General features: G+C 32.2%; 1 protein-coding gene across 1 annotated transcript in view; it reads right to left on the reverse strand.

Annotated features, from left to right (window-relative positions):
* Positions 1–18,275, reverse strand: part of LOC114349372 (coatomer subunit delta) — a 40,600-nt gene that overhangs the window by 17,641 nt on the left and 4,684 nt on the right. The window contains exons 4-7 of the mRNA XM_028299723.2: positions 9,573–9,752; positions 9,177–9,391; positions 5,080–5,235; positions 4,747–4,957 (exon numbers count right to left, since the gene is read on the reverse strand). Coding sequence (XP_028155524.1) covers positions 4,747–4,957; positions 5,080–5,235; positions 9,177–9,391; positions 9,573–9,752 — 762 coding nt within the window. The remainder of the gene's footprint in view (positions 1–4,746; positions 4,958–5,079; positions 5,236–9,176; positions 9,392–9,572; positions 9,753–18,275) is intronic.

Here is an 18,275-nt window from a genome sequence, read left to right on the forward strand (position 1 = left end):
AAATTTTATCAATTTTATACAAGTTATGTCAAAAAAATGTGAATTTCGCTCAAATACGTTTATTTTTCACAGTATCGAAAATTGTTATTAGGAAAAGTTATTTAGAATTAAAAACTATATTTCACTATGTAAGTACATCCTTCTAATTGAAATATTCTGAACTATAAAGGTACTTTACTTTTTGTTGTTCTGAAGCTATTTTCTTGTGGCATTTTTATAATCAAGTATATTCAAATGGGAAATAAGCAACAATTTTACCTAAAAATGATTTTATTAACGTTTCGACGCCCAAGTCGGGTGTCGTTGTCAAAATACAAAATAATACTAAATAAACAAAAATGTTGTTGCTTACGAAATACTCAAGAAAAGAGGAACATCGTGGCAAGAAGCAAAAGTTTTAGCAGCAGATAGGAAGAAGTGGCGTAAATTTGCAGAGAGTATTATATAAAGGAGGAATCCTCGACACCTAATATGGTAAAAGAGGCAACCGATTATGTATGTATGTATGTTGTTGCTTAGTAAAAAATTCTTCTAATAATTTATTTAATCTGACTCATTTATATCGGCAATTCAGACACGTATTATACATTTTAAAGTAGACGACTTTAAAATGATATTGCCAATATTGATGAGTTGCGTTCCTGGGACGACTTTACTAAAAGATAGTTCATTCGATTACATGAAATCAATCCCAACTCAAGAATATCCGCCACAAAAAATCATAGCATGTGATCTGTCTTTAAAAAGACAACCAAATGCAACGGTGGCACTGAAATTCTCGCGTTAGAGATTCCATAGTAAATCACGAGGGAAAACCAGGAAAAACCTCGTGATACTATCCCGACATCGTAAGTATTTGGGTTTACATTTAGTTTACTCTCAAAACTAATACCAAATTCTGACTTGATATTTTAAATTTTAAATAATACTAAAATACTAAATATGTACTAACTCGATATGTTACTGATTTACTAATTGTGGTATTTTCAAAGAAGCGGCTCTAATTATGCTAAATGAAACCAATTGTGTCGCAAATTCCTCGGTAGAATGCAGTAGGATGTGGTTACCCATATTAAAGGAGGAAGTCAATAGAAAGAAAATACCACAATTAGTAAATCAGTAACATGTCGAGTTAGTACATATTTAGTATTTTAGTATTATTTAAAATTTAAAATATCAAGTCAGAATTTGGTATTAGTTTTGAGAGTAAACTAAATGTAAACCCAAATACTTACGATGTCGAGATAGTATCACGAGGTTTTTCCTGGTTTTCCCTCGTGATTTACTATGGAATATCTAACGCGAGAATTTCAGTGCCACCGTTGCATTTGGTTGTCTTTTTAAAGACAGATCACATGCTATGATTTTTTGTGGCGGATATTCTTGAGTTGGGATTGATTTCATGTAATCGACTGAACTATCTTTTAGTAAAGTCGTCCCAGGAACGCAACTCATCAATATTGGCAATATCATTTTAAAGTCGTCTACTTTAAAATGTATAATACGTGTCTGAATTGCCGATATAAATGAGTCAGATTAAATAAATTATTAGAAGAATTTTTTACTAAGCAACAACATTTTTGTTTATTTAGTATTATTTTGTATTTTGACAACGACACCCGACTTGGGCGTCGAAACGTTAATAAAATCATTTTTAGGTAAAATTGTGGCTTATTTCCCATTTGAATATACTTGATTACTTTACTTTTGATCTAAATTTAATTTCTTTGGCATACCTCGTATAAAATTGATAAAACTTGATATAAGATGGTTGTATTTTAGGTTTTACACCATTCAGAACTTTTTATCAAGAATCACTTTTTTTCTTAAAATTAATAATAAAAGAGTTATGAGAATTGAAATAACTGAAAATAATGTTAGTTATGCATAATTAAAAAAAAAAATTCAATTAGAAGGATGTAATTGCATATTAGAATATAGTTTTTAATCCCAAACAACTTTTCATAATAGCAATTTTCAATATTGTGAAAAATAAAGCTACTTTACTCTTGAGTGAAATTCAAACTTTTTGAAATACCTCGTATAACATTCATAAAATTTGATATCTGATGGTTGAATCTTGGGTTTTGGACCATGCAGAACTTTTTATAAAGAATACCTTTTTTTCGAAAAATTAATAATAAAAAGTTTTCCATATGGATACAACTTACAGGGACATACTGTATAATAATAGACAATTTCAACTACCTATTCCCAAATTTTCATCCTTTATTTTTTTGGAGATTTTCATACAATTTTGCGTTCCCTGATCGGGCTATTGGGACCGTGTAAGTTCGGAAAAGCGACACCTGGTTTCTTCGCTCTGAACTTTTATTCGCACTTTTAATTATATTGGCCAATCATATGGTCCTGGTTACTGGATAATTGTCAAGGCCATAGTCCAAAAAAAATAAGAAGAAGAAAAAATAAGATTTATCTTATGTTATTAAAACGTAAACAATTGTATGTAGTCAATAAAATTAGTTATTAAAATGCAGTACTGCAAGCAAAATACAATTAATTAAATTTACCTTTATATAATAATTGCATATCATATCAATATTGTAGAGCAATATATAATTTTTCTTCTTAAATGACAATAGGTATTAAGACCGGGCAGTATCGTCGCCCCCGCTAGCGCAATTATTCCGATTCGATTTTTTTGCACAAACTTACTTAAAAAGAGGTCCTTATAACATATCCACAGGGTGCCGTGGTCGAAAAATTTTTTAAACAATTTTTTTTTAAACAAATTCACAAAAATAATTTTTTTATTTCCAACAATTTTTTTTAGATAATTTGGGTCATTCTGAGCAAAAAAGGTCTACTGTCATTTTTCTCTAAAATTGACTGTTGTCGAGTTATACGCGATTAAAAATTTGAAAAATGCGAAAATGGCCATTTTCAAGGCTTCATAACTCGATCAAAAATGATTATTATGAAATTCAAAAAGTGACAAAATCAAGATTCAAATACCTTCTTCAGCGTTCTGAAGAGATTTTTGTCACTATTTTATTACAAAGCTGTTATTTTTAGTTATTAACAATTAGCGGTATAGTCCAACTGTATCGTCGCTCCCGTTAGCGGAACTATTTCGATTCGATTTTTTGCACAAACTTACTCAAAAAGTGGTCTTTATAACATATCCACAGGGTGCCGGGCGGTGCCGTGGTCGAAAATTTTTTTAAACAAATTCACAAAAATAATTCTTTCATTTCCGACAATTTTTTTTAGATAATTTGGGTCATTGTGAGTAAAAAAGGTCTCTGGTCATTTTTCTCTAAACTTGACTGATGTCGAGTGACAAAATCAAGATTCAAATATCTTCTTCAACGTCTTGAAGAAATTTTTGGCATTATTTTATTACAAAGCTGTTACTTTTAGTTATTAACAATTAGCGCTATAGTCCAACTGTATCGTCACCCCCGTTAGCGGAACTATTTCGATTAGATTTTTTTACACAAACTTACTCAAAAAGAGGACCTAATAACATATCCACAGGGTGCCGGCCGGTGCCGTGGTCTAAAAATTGTTTAAACAATTTTTCGACCACCGGCCGGCACTCTGTGGATATGTTATAAGGACCTATTTTTGAGTAAGTTTGTGCAAAAAAATCTAATCGAAATAGTTCCGCTAACGGGGGGCGACGATACAGTTGGACTATACCGCTAATTGTTAATAACTAAAAATAACAGCTTTGTAATAAAATAATGACAAAAATCTCTTCAGGACGCTGAAGAAGGTATTTCAATCTTGATTTTGTCACTTTTTGAATTTCATAATAATCATTTTTAATCGAGTTATGAAGCCTTGAAATGGCCATTTTCGCATTTTTCAAATTTTTAATCGCATATAACTCGACAACAATCAATTTTAGAGAAAAATTACAAGAGACCTTTTTTGCTCAGAATGACCCAAGTTATCTAAAAAAAATTGTTGGAAATGAAAAAATTATTTTTGTGAATTTGTTTAAAAAAATTGTTTAAAAAATTTTTCGACCACGGCACCGCAAGGCACCCTGTGGATATGTTATGAGGACCCCTTTTTGAGTAAGTTTGTGCAAAAAAATCTGATCGAAATTGTTCGGCTAACGGGGGCGACGATACAGTTAGACTATAGCGCTAATTTTTAATAACTAAAAATAACAGCTTTGTAATAAATTAATGACAAAAATCTCTTCAGAACGCTGAAGAAGGTATTTGAATCTTGATTTTGTCACTTTTTGAATTTCATAATAATCATTTTTAATCGAGTTATGAAGCCTTGAAATGGCCATTTTCGCATTTTTCAAATTTTTAATCGCGTATAACTCGACAACAGTCAATTTTAGAGAAAAATGACAAGAGAGACCTTTTTTGCTCAGAATGACCCAAATTATCTAAAAAAAATTGTTGGAAATAAAAAAAATATTTTTGTAAATTTGTTTAAAAAAAATTGTTTAAAACATTTTTTGACCACGGCACCGCCCGGCACCCTGTGGATATGTTATAAGGACCCCTTTTTTAGTAAGTTTGTGCAAAAAAATCTAATCGAAATAATTGCGCTAGCGGGGGCGACGATGCTGCCCGGTCTATATGAAATGTACGTCAATTTGACAATTTCAATTGACAATATGAATTATTTAAGAAAGTTGCAATATTTCTCCGCTATTCGCGCACGATCGTTTCGCGTATCCCTTCCGAGTACTTGCACACCGCGAATATGTCCAGCTGAACGATTTACGTACTGTATATTCTCAAACATTACCTGTGAGCGTAGCTTGAATAATTCTTTATCTACATTAGGATGCGTTTGAAGTTGAACACCGTGGGTATTCTGATTTTCCAATTGCACACGTATCCTACCCCATCTCTCATCTCCAATGTGTAAAGTAGCAAGTCCCAATAATTCGAATTGTTGTACGCCACCATCACGACCTATTCTCACTATTAATTTTTCTTCCAATCTTAAATGAACACTATAACAAAAAGAAATTAGTAAGGAAAGTACGATATTTTATAAAAAATTTCGAAAAAAGTTCATCGAGTAAATATTGTTTTGGGCAAGATAATGTAAAGAATAAAAAATAAAAATACTTACTCATCGATGTCAGTTTTGATAGCTGGAGCTTTAGTTCCTGGCTGTGAAATACTATTTTTGTTTGGAGTAATGACGTTTTCTCCTTCCGATTTAAGCTGATCTACGAATGATTCTACATCTCTACCTTTTCCACCTAATTTCATACCCCGAGGTTTTCTAAAACAATAAATTTTTTGTTAAACACGGTAATATTTGCTAAATTAGTTGTAAACTTTATTATGAAAAATTGTGTTCTAATGTACCGGGTGTCCCACAAACCATACATACTCATAGACGTTTCACGTAAATTATCAAGGTCAAGACAGCAAATTAGTTACCATTCCAATCCAGAGATGTCGCTGTCAGTAAATTCTCTTGTCATATTTAACAACTGACAGTTGACAATTAAATTAATTTTACAGGTTGTGGCTTAATTATTTTATTATAGTGGTGTTACGTCTTTAATTAGGTTTAATCACAATTTTAATCAATTGTATTAACCTCCTCTCCGTTTTAATGAGTAGAATTTTTAGTTTACATTGATCATCCCGTGTTGTGTTTCTCCACATTTAAAAAAACAATATAATAGATCCTGAAACAGTTTATTTTAATAGACAAGATAGACAAGTGTGTCATCAACATTTCGGGACTATATATTTTTGGAAGTTTGTAAAAGATTATAAGGTAATATTTATCTAAACAATCATCCTACAAGATTCTTTCAAACATTTTCATTCAACTCAATATTACACATCAGTGCTTTCACGTGACACAAGGCAGTAGTGTTTAGCATTTTGAAAACAAATTGGAATATTTGAAGTTTTCAGTAAAATATTGAATAAAACATTGTCTTTGTGTTGTTTTAATTTTCTGCGAAATTTCATCAAAAATCCCGCAAAATTTATAATTTGAAATTCCCACGTAACTAAAATTTGTCAATTTAGTTCCCATTACAATCCAGAGATGGCGTTAATTCGATCCGAAAGATTAACATGGTCGTGAAACGTCTATGAGTATGTATGGTTTGTGGGTGTCCCAATAAGAATGGCTCTAGGCCATATCTCAGGAACCGTTTATAGTACAGCTTTGAGAAATAAATATTTATAACAAAAGTTGCTTCGGGAAAAGCCTAGAAATTATTTTCATCATTGTGGGTCCACCGCTAGAGGGCGTAATTGAATATCAAAAATTAAATCAAAATTTTACAATATTTACCTAATGAAAGGGCACTGGAAATACAATCATTATATTCTTCATCAAATTCTGCGCATATTTGATTTCACAAGTTTAAGTCTATCTTTGCAAATAAGAGGTGGGGGTGAGTGGGAACCTTCTTATGCAAAAATGGCTGTAAGTCAGGTTCTGCTAAATCGAATTTTGCATGCTTGGTCTTGTTGAAAACAGCTCTTTTTCGTCAATTTAAGTGTCTTATTTTCGAAATAGCCTAATAAGTAATATGCAAGCTAGGAGGCGTTATTTAATTATTTTCTGAAATCTACATTTCTTTGGAGAATATTAAATAAAAGTATGCATTTTTAATCCTGTATTACAAAATTAGACCAAATCAGCAACATAACACCGAAAACCGCATGTAGATACGTTTTTTCTATCTCGAGATATCTTAAGAAACGTGTAAATTTTAAACAACGGTTAATGTCACCGTTAAACGAAGTTAAGAAAAAGTAGTGTGCTATGGAAAAAACAAAGAAACATTTTCCAGATGTAAACGTATATAATTAATTAAAACAAAGATAAGACAAACAACACTATAAAATATAACACAGAAATAAAAGCAACTATCTACTTATTTAGTGACGACTTAAATGTTCAAATTGTTGCCCATGATTTTCGATGCAAGCATTTATTCTTTCAAGAGTACATTGAACAGCAGTCTCAATTTCTGCTTTCGCAATTCTTTAATGGCGTTTCGTATTCTCTAGATTCTAGATAATGTTTTTTCGAGTAGTGGGCCTAACGGCAAAAACAAGGTCTTTAATGCGTCCCCATAAATAAAAGTCTAAAACAGTTAAATCTGTTGCTATTCAATCTACTCTTGAAAGAGTAAATGCTTGCGTCGAAAATGATGGGCAACAATTTGAACATTTAGGCAGTCACTAAGACTAAGTAAGTAGTTGCTTTTATTTCTTTGTTATATTTTATAGTGTTGTTTGTCTTATTGTTGTTTTAATTAATTATATACGTTTACATCTGGAAAATGTTTATTTGTTTTTTTCCATAGCACACTACTTTTCTTTAACCTCGTTTACCGGTGACAGCAACAGTTATATTTAAAATTTTCACATTTCTTAAGATATCTCGAGAAAGAAAAAAGGTATCGATATGCGGTTTCCGGTATTATGTTGCTAATTTGGTCTAATTTTGTAATACATGATTAAAAATGCATACTTGTATTTAATATTTTCCAAAGAAAACTAGATTTCGGAAAATAATTAAATAACGCCTCCTAGGTTGCATATTACTTATTAGGCTATTTCGAAAATAAGACACTTACATTGACGAAAAAGAGCTGTTTGCAACAAGACCAAGTATGCAAAATTCGATTTAGCAGAACCGGACTTACAGCCATTTTTTCATAAAAAGGTTCCCACTCACCCCCACCTCTTATTTGCAAAGGTAAACTTAAACTTGTGAAATTAAATATCCGCAGAATTTTATGAAGTATACGATGATTGTATTTCCAGTGCCCTTTCATTAGGTAAATTTTGTAAAATTTTGATTTGTTAGTTTTTGATATTCAATTACGCCTTCTAGCGGTGGACCTACAATTATGAAAATAATTTCCCGGCTTTTCTCGAGGCAACTTTTGTTATAAATATTTTTTCCTCAAAGCGGTACTATAAACAGTTCCTGAGATATGGCCGAGAGCCATTCTTATTGAGACACCCGGTACATAATAATATCGTATGGCATTTTTGATGGGGAGATACTGTCGGACAGGTTCCGGTGCCAATTGGATCTTTAACCCTGTTTCAAGTAACTGTAACTATTAGTGTCGATGCACACTAGGAGTCTTCAGAGGACACTGTCGGAAAAGTCAAAAGGCAAAGAAATGCGGAGTGGTATGATGATGAATGCAGAACTGCAGTAGAAGAAAAAAAGGCAAGCTAGGCTTAACCAACGTCAAAGAAACACAAGAAATAGCAGGGAGATTTATAACGAAAAAAGAATACAAGCGAGTAGAATATGCAGAACAAGAAAAAGTGAGGCTTTGAAAAAACAAGTACAAGAAATCCTAGAGCATAACAACAGATGCGAAAGCAGATAATTCTATAAAAAAAAGTACACAGTCATTTAGAACACCTGACAATGAAAATAATATCACAATAGACAACTATACTATTGAATGTGTAGATGTCTTCGCATATCTGGGCAGGGCCGTCTTAACCCGGGGGTGCAAGAAGTGCGAGGCACCCGGGCGCCAAGTCCAAGGGGCGCAAGCCGAACCTTGCTAGGCTCCTTAAAAAAAGTACAAATAACAAAAACATATTAAGTGCACTTTCGGTATTTTCTACAAAGGTTAATAATGCTTACTACACCTACGATCTACAATATGCAAATGAATTATGAAACCCATTTAGATTATTCCGACAATAATTTCAAAAAGGTGACGAGTACATTATTTTGACCAATATTGAATGTCGAATCCATCTTGTAAAAATTATCAGTGTATCCGATTCTGCTGACAAAAGTATAATTGCCGTTTGGGGAGCTATGTATGTATGACGTATGTATATAAAAGAGACGCTGCGGTATTTTTTAAAGGTGGCGGTATAATCTTTTATGATAGGAACATATAAATGCTGATTTACAAAAACCTAACTTTCTTCATTACGTTTGCGATAAGAAAGACGATTATTTGTTAGAATATTGATTTAGATGATTTACAAGGCCAAGGGTATGACCGGCTAAGGGTATTATTGGCCGGCCAATAACGTTATTGGCCGGATTTACGTCATTGTCCGTAACATATATAAACTATAGCTATAAGATTTTTTTTGTGCTTAAAACAAATTACTATCAAATTATTTTTGTTACAAGGAAACTGCAAATAAAAAATTGTGATGTACACCACTACCCTATATATGTACTATACTCACTGCGCAGGGGCTGGTGTGTATGAAGAAGTTTTAACATCATTTGTCTGGTTAGCTACATCACCAACAGATGGCGTAGGAGTATAACCTGTCGAGCTGCCAAAGCCACCGCTACTACCAAACGAGGTCTTCCCTCCTTTTTTGGCCGCTTCGATCTTCTGTCTCTGAAGTTCTTTTGCCTTTTCTCTCATCATATTCTTGGCCTCGCGCTCTTGAGTCTAATCATACAAAAAGATATATAATATTATTTAGATACTTATCAGAAATAAATTTTTATATCTGCTATTTACATTAACAGAGTATGCTTTCTGCTATGTATAATTTGAAAATGTAATGCATATTTTTGTCTAAATCGCAAATATATCAGCTATTTTTGAAAACTTAAAACACAATAATTACCTGTCTCACGGCCTGATAAACTTTTTCTTCGTGCGAGTCCATTTCCACAAATGTGCGAATTTGAGACAGATTGACACTTTCCCTATAACCTAATGCCACTATTTCATCAAAAGCAAATATAAGTGAAAATGCATTCTCTGCAATTTCATTTTCATCCAAAGATTTGCAGTACTCAGGAATCTGTAAAAATAGAAAATAAATCTAGTCAATATGTTTTATAATGTATTTACTAATGTCTGACAGCCAAATCAGGCAGTAAATCAAAAGCGTTTACAGTTCATGTAATGAATTTATTTATTACTTAAATACCTGCTCGATCTGAAATATAAATACAGTAGAACCCCGAAAATCCCAACTAATTGGGGGGACAGCCTGTTCGGATTCCAAAAAGTTCGGATTATCCGAAAGTTAGCCTAACTAGTAATTCAAAGCTTTCATTGTCGTTTATTTTGAGTCGCAAAACGTTCTCGCAAGAGTGTGAACAATATTTTTGGACTCAAGTTGACTACACACGAACCGAAGTAAGTTTATGTTTAGCCTTTATAAGTACTATATACAGTGGAACCTGCTTAATTCGAACTTCTCTAATTCGAAATCTTCTTTAATTCGAATTTTTATTCTGGTCCCTAGCATTTGCTATATAAGTAATGGTAAAAAATCGTCAATAATTCGAATTATATTTGGGATAATTCGAACTTTTCTACTATCTTCTCTGAATATCTTAGAATCTGTTGTCATTAGCGAGAAGCTAGATTCTAAAAAGCAGCTAAAAATTTCGGATTTCTTTGGAAAAAATTAAAGTCTGTCTTTTTTTATAGCTTGCAAATGTTTTAATTGGTATTCTTGGTCGAATTTTGTTGGCCCTTATTTTTCGGTTGACATAATTCGGGCAAAAATACCAATTAAAACGTTTGCAAGCGATATCGCGAGGTAGGTATCCATTGTTTTTGCAGATATTTTTAATTCGAATTTTTGGATAAATCGAATTTTTTAACGGTCCCTTGAGATTCGAATTATCCAAGTTTTACTGTATTAAAGTATGTATTTATTTTTAAGAAAATTTAAATGTAAAAGTCCTTTTAATCCTACATTGTTTAATTTTCTGGTTTTACTCTGTGTAATGAACATGTTTTTAAGTTTTTGTCTTGAATTTTTAAATTTTTTTCACTTTCCATTTGTTCTGATTTGCCGAAAGTTCGGATTAGCAGGGTTTGGATTTGCGGGGTTCTACTGTATAATCAAAATTTAACTTATGACCTGCCAAGTTAAAAAATCTAGTTACATATTGTTGGAGTATTTTTGCAATTGTACAGCCTGAATATTTCCATAATATGAATTTGTGAAATGAGTCAATAATCACATTAGTTTATTTTGAGCTTTTAATGTGTCATGTCATAACTTATAGGGCTGGATCCCGTGTACCAAAAAAAATTTGATTAATAGCAAGCTGAATTTTTGCAAACTTTGATTATGGAAACACTGGATAAGGGGAAGTTTTAATTGTGGAACGTGATTTTAATTGTGGTACGTGTCATACTGACAAGTTTATGATTGTGAAAACTAGCAGGTTGTTTTTAAGTTTATTCAATAGCAAACTTTATATTATAATATATGAAAAAATGTTTGTCCGACAAATATGTTAAGCATTAATAAGTATAACATGTAAAATGACAGGAATTATGTTGGTAGTAAATAGCAGTCTGATTTTTGCATGAGAGTTTAAGAGTAAACAGTAGCGATCAACAGGTAGCAACAAAATATAACTTCGGGAGATAGTATCATAAAATTTGGCAACAGTGGTAATCTTTGACATTATCCAAGATTAATATTTTGACAATATCATAGTCGCGCTAAATGGAAGTAATAGAAAACGATTTTATTATTAATAAATAGATATTTATAAAAATAAACCAAAAGGGGTGAAAATTTTATGTTAAGATAGGTATTTAGAAAGGTATTTGCATGAAATATCTAATAATAAAACAATAATAAATAATCATTTTTTGTTGTGAAGTGAAACAAATTTCGATTTTCGCATGGTTTTTAATGGAATTTTTCTTGAAAGATTTCAGTTTATTTTTCGTTTGATTTACTTTTTCCATTTTGTTAAACTATTGATAATATTTTTAGAATAAAAAATCCTCCTAAAACTTTATATACTCACATAACAATTTGAAATATTTTTACGTAAAATATACTTACCTACCTACATATAACTAAAACTCACAATTAACAACAATCTATTCTTTCAAAAAGGCCAACAACTTATACAACGAAAAATATATAATAAATTAACTATCAATAAGCATTACTTTCCTATGAAACAACAATAACGAATTCTTAAATTAACACACTACTTCACTGAACAGATATCGATAAAGATGACAGAACAGATTAGAGAAAATCTGACGCAGGTTTGTCAAAATGACAGTGATAATTTCTCTATGTTGCCTAATTAGTTATTTAGTTATATGTTCGATTTCTTGTTAGAAATAAAAAATTTTAGTAGTTCCAAGATTACACAAAATCTAGGCATGGGATAAAAAAGTTTATTTGAAGAAAGTTTATTTTTTTTTCTTCTTAATGGCGGTACAGGCTCCTTTTTTCAATATTTTATTTAGTTATGAGTAATTTCCACGAACTAACATATTTCTGAAATTGGGCTCTGTACCGCCATTCTTTATTATATTACGAATATGTGTGCCAAATATCTCGACAAAATATTCAAAATTAGAGCCGCAATCTTGGAACGTGTTTGTTGCTACCTGTTGATCGCTACTGTAGCCTCTTAATAAAAGGGTAACAACTCAATTGGAAGTTCTGTCCGACAAAATACATGGGACATTTTCGTAGTCTGACGTTTGAAAGCTGTAACCTATTCCATAATTAAAACTTCCCCTGCTCCAGTGTTCCTGTACATCAAAGTTTGTCTGACTAGACACTGTTAAGCTATTAACACATTTTCAGCTTGCTATTAATCAACTTTTTTTTGGTACGCGGGATCCAGGCCTCTTATGTTGGGATAAAGACTGTAGTCTTAAATGTACATGGTGCAACATGTGCCAATATGACAGGAGTTAATTAATCTATGTATTACTTACATGTTGTTTAGGAGTAGGAAAGAATATTTCCTAAAAATCAGTCAAAAGCCACTAGATAGCGGAAAATCTGTTATCTCTATAGGTAATGTGGTTCAACGAAGGACATTCTGTTAAATAAGTGACAGAAAAAAGTACTCAAGCTACTCTTCTAGTTTTCATAGAAGGCTTCTTTACGGGACTAATAGTAAGGACCGCTGAATAATAACCCATATTGGATGTAAAAAAGTTCATTGAGGGTGGTATAATAGAGTTTTAGTTAACATCAACTACAGACTAGCATAAAATATGAAGTTGATATGGGCATAAACTGAAAGCTATTGGTGAACTTACGAATCACTTTTTAGTAAGTGTAGATACTACATTTATTTATTTTTCCGCAAATCGCCAGGAAATTTTGACATTCCTGTCAAAATTTCTTGAAGAAAAAGTCAGGACTTCCTTACTGTAAGGAAATGTCATTTCCTTACTGTAAGGAAATGATATTTCCGTACAGTTGTTAGTGTTCTACATAAATGATAGAAAACATTGTCAAGTTTGACAATTCAACCTCAATACGTTTCCATAGTAACCCAAGTAATTTTATTAGGAATTTCAAAGCACCATTTATTTGGGAATAAACTTATCGCGTTTTTTTTAAATCAATCAATATCTGTCGAATTTTAAACGATTTGCGGAAAAATAGTATGTTTACCTCGTAGGAAAAGCCACATTCCTGGACTCTGTGTTGCTAAGTCTCGGCTTGCGCCTCGACTTAGCAATCTTCACAGTCGTCCAGGAATGTTAAGCTTTTCCTACCCGGTAAACAATGTACTATTATTTAGTAAGTGTGCTTCAGATATATGGGTCTGACCTTATACAACCATTTGCCAAAAGCTGTGAAAGAAATACCACTCTCCACTAAATTTAAAAACAATGTTAAAGATTTACTCATAAGAAAAGCATATTATTCGATAAATGAATATCTGGAGGACAAACTGCAGTAGCTTCATATTTTACTTGTAAGAATGTTATTTTTATATATTTTATGTTTTGTCAATTTTTGTTACACTGTCAATATTGTATTATACACATTGATGTTTTTTTTTATATATACTGAATTCTGTATTGACGTATCCTATACATTTATTTTGAATGTCTTAAAGGATCAATAAAGTATGACTATGACTATGTAGAGCTGCTGTGAACATGTGCCTTAAGAAGAGAAAACATGGATTTTGGGTAACCTCATATAGAACCGATAGTAAAATTCTGTATGCGTATGCCAGAGGTAAAGGGCACTATGTCACAAATTTGTAATTTTACAGGAGAAGCGTTTTAAGTTTATTTTTGTGTTTCTTTATTCACAGGATGTATGTTAATACGCATTATATCACAATCCCTTGTCTAATTTATTCTTCAGGTTATTAACTTTCAAAATTGTATTATTTAAAACACATACAGTAGAACTCAGATTATCCGGGCTGCGGATTATCCGTGCTATGATTTTGTATTACTTAAATTGCATTTTTGAGGTTTTATCAAAATAGCGTCATCACTCGACGGAAACTCTATAAGCGGAGAGGGAGACTCATAATGAAATATTTATTTGTTCTGTTGTCTTTTTATGGTAGGTATATATGTATGGATATATGTACATATGTATTATAATAAGAAATAAATGTTCGGATTATCCGTGCTTTTCAATTATCCATGCCAACGTCCGGCCCTGAGGAGCACGGATAATCGGGGTTCTACTGTATTGTGATACTAAACTTGATTTTTATTTTTAATAAAAAAAATTAAAACACAATCTAGTGGACATAGTGCCGTTTACCTCTTCAAGACCTTTTGCGTCATGGTACTAGATGTTTAATAAAAAATAATTATACACTGTTAAACTTTAACTTGTTTCTCCTTCATGACAAACATTACAGGGTAAAGTGTAATACTTTACCCTGCTTGTTTAATACTGCATTTATTTTGTAACTTCCTTCAACCATTTATTTATTTATTTATTTATTTATTTATCCACGGGAAAACCCCATTAACAGTAAAAATACAATAATACAATAAAAAAAAATGAGGTACAATCATTCATTACAATATAAAAAGTAAAAATAAGAAAAGCAAAGGCTTGAAAAATCACCAGGCAAGATATTCAAAACATAACAGTTAGAAAAATAAAATATAAAATGTACACATGTACATAACTGAAACAAATCAATAAAATTATACAAAGCACAAATACAATAATAAAATACAACAACATTGCAAGATGAGACCTAATTATCACATGGCAAGAGATCTCCTCAGTTGGCCCAGGCTTATATTAAACAGATCCATATCAAAACCGTTAAGGAAGCACATACAGAGTTGGGCTAAAGAATGGAACCAAGCAAATATCTTTGAAACGAAAAGAACAATATTTTTGAAACTTTGCATGCAAGTACAGTGACGCAAAACGCATCTGTTGCTATACTTTTTGTTACTAGTTCACTTCCGGTTTCACCGGAAATACCCTTAACTTATTTACTTTAAATGGGACACCCTGTATATTTTTGCAGATTTTAAAAGAACTTTTTATTTGTAATTCATAAATACCAAGTTTGGAAGAAAAAACTATTAAAACAAGAAATAAATCTCTTTACAGTTAAAAAATAGGTTAATTTATTTACGTTAGACCAATGATAATAAAAATTAAAAAAATCATTTCAAATGTTGAAAATGCCCACCATTCACCTCTTGACAACGTGCAAGCCTATAAATAAATTCTTGAGTCACTCTTTCCAGAATTTCTCCACGTATTAGATCACATTCATCAATTATTCTCTGTCTCAAATCCTGCAAGCATGTTGGTCTATTAACGTAAACCCGTGATTTTAGATAACCCCAAAAAAAAAATCTAACGGGTTGAGGTCAGGAGAACGAGCTGGCCACTCTAGGAATCCTCTACGTCCAATCCATTGATTTGGAAAATTCATATCCAAAAAATCCCTAACCCGTCGATCATAGTGGGGAGGCGCTCCATCTTGTTGAAACCAAAAATTTTGTGGTAACTAGCCATTCTGTTGAAGTGCAGGAATAATTTGGTTATTTGGTAAATTTAAATACTTGTCACCATTCAAATTTCCGTCTATGAAAAAAGGGCCTATTAGTCTATTTTGAACAATTCCCATCCAAACATTTAACTTTTATGGATGTTGGGTATGTGCTTCAATAATCCAACGAGGATTCTCATTCGATCAATACCTACAGTTATGGCGGTTAACGTTTCCATTTAAGCAAAAAGTTGCCTCATCGGAAAACACTACATTACTTGCAAAATGTTCGTCATTGTTACAAATGTCCATCATTCGTTCGCAAAACTCTCGCCGTCGGTCAAAATCATCATCTGACAATAATTCTTAAATTGTATCTTATACGGATGATATTTTTCCATTTTCAATATTCTCCTTACAGAAGATTGACTTATTCCATGGTTTAGTGCCAAATTTGTTGTGGAAGTTTGAGGTGATTCCTCTAAATCAATTGCAATATTTTGTTTAATAACTTCGTTCGTTGCAGTCCGTGGTCTTCCAGTTTTTGGCAAATTTTTGACTATCCCAGCTGCATTAAAAAGTTTCAATGTTTTAGTAACCGTTGAACGTGATATAGGATTTCTTTCAGGATGCAATTCATTAAAAATATTACACACCTCGTCATGAGTTCTGACACGATCACCATGACCGATTATCATTAATATTTCAATCCGATCTCTTTCACTTAAATGAACCATTTTGAATAAAACTTATTTCTGTCAATTAGTTCAGTGATAGTTACCTACTAGGCTAAATTCAAATAAATACAACAATAGTTTTAGTCTATAGTATGGATGGTAGTACTCGTTTATTTTTAATACAAAAAATTGTCTACAGACACTTTTTAACTATTTTTTTCTTCCAAATTTGGTATGTATGAATTAAAAATAATAAGTTGTTTCAAAATCTGCAAAAACATACAGGGTGTCCCATTTAAAATAAATAAGTTAAGGGTATTTCCGGTGAAACCGGAAGTGAACTAGTAACAAAAAGTATAGCAACATATGCGTTTTGCGTCACTGTACTTGCATGCAAAGTTTCAAAAAGATTGTTCTTTTCGTTTCAAAGATATTTGCTTGGTTCCATTCTTTAGCCCAACCCAGTATATCATCTAAAGGCATGTTACTACCGTAGGATGTTCTGTGAAAGGCAGTGTTAAAGGTAACATTGTAGCGTAAACCTGGATATGGAACATTAAATCTTATACTATCCAACAAACTGGGACAATCAATACGTCCATTAATGATTTTGAAAACAAAGACACCTCCCGAAATATCACGCCTAACACTAAGGGGAGCTAATGATAAACGTTGCTCAATCCCAGTGACATCATGGTTCTCAATATAAGTCTGAGTTTTATAAGCACAGTATTTTAGGAACTTATGTTGGACTTTTTCAATAGTGTCAATATGAATTTGATGGTACGGAGACCAAACTACCGAACAATATTCTAATACAGATCTGACTAGACAACAATAGATCAACCTAACAGCATCAACAGAGAAGTATTTAGAGTTTCTTTTAACAAATCCAAGTAATTTAGAAGCTTTTACGGATAATGAATTGATATGTTCGACAAATGAGAGCTTTTCATCCATGATAACACCTAGATCTCTAATAGACGAGACATATCTAAGAGGTTTACTGTCTATGTGATAAGCAGTATCAATTCGGTTTAACTTATGGGAAAAACTAATATAACAACACTTCTCAACACATAACTGAAGATTATTGCAAATGCACCAATCAAATAAGCGATCCATATCAGCCTGTAAAAGTTTCTGATCCTCAATATCCTGATCCTCCACAACTCGCCAAAATTTTACATCATCAGCCAACATTAAACATTTACTATATAAGAAGCAATTAACGATATCATTAACAAATAAGTCAAAAAACAGGGGAGACGTATGCCCACCCTGTAGAACACCAGAACTTACAGTAATAACATCAGAAAAAAGACCACCCACTTTAACTCGTTGGATACGACCAGATAAAAAGTTTTTAACCCACTCAACAAAATGGACATGAAAACCTATGGATGCCAATCTATTAGGGAGAATTTGGTGATGAACACGATCAAATGCCTTACTGAAATCCGTATAACTAGCATCAATCTGCTTACGATCTTCCATATGCTTTAAGAGATCAGATTGGTAGCAAATTAGATTCGTTACTGTAGATTTTTGTCTGCAAAAACCGTGCTGAGATTCAGAAATCAGACCCCTGCACACCCACGACAGCTGCTTAGCTACCAAACTATCAAAGAGTTTAGGAATTGCGGATTGAATGCATATACTACGATAATTTTCTATGTCATTCTTCTTACCTTTTTTAAATATGGGTACAACAAAACTCTCCTTCCAAGCACCTGGAAATGTAGAAGACTGTAAGGATTTATTAAATAATAACAGTAATGGCCCAACAACAGTGCAGACACATTTTTTTAACAGGAAATTATTAACACCATCTGGACCGCTGGCAGTTTTATTTGGAAGAGAACATATACCATCAAAAATATCAGTGACAGTTAAGTCAGTCATATT

Source organism: Diabrotica virgifera, chromosome 4 (genome assembly GCF_917563875.1).
Source record: "Diabrotica virgifera virgifera chromosome 4, PGI_DIABVI_V3a".
Taxonomy (NCBI): Eukaryota; Metazoa; Arthropoda; class Insecta; order Coleoptera; family Chrysomelidae; genus Diabrotica; species Diabrotica virgifera.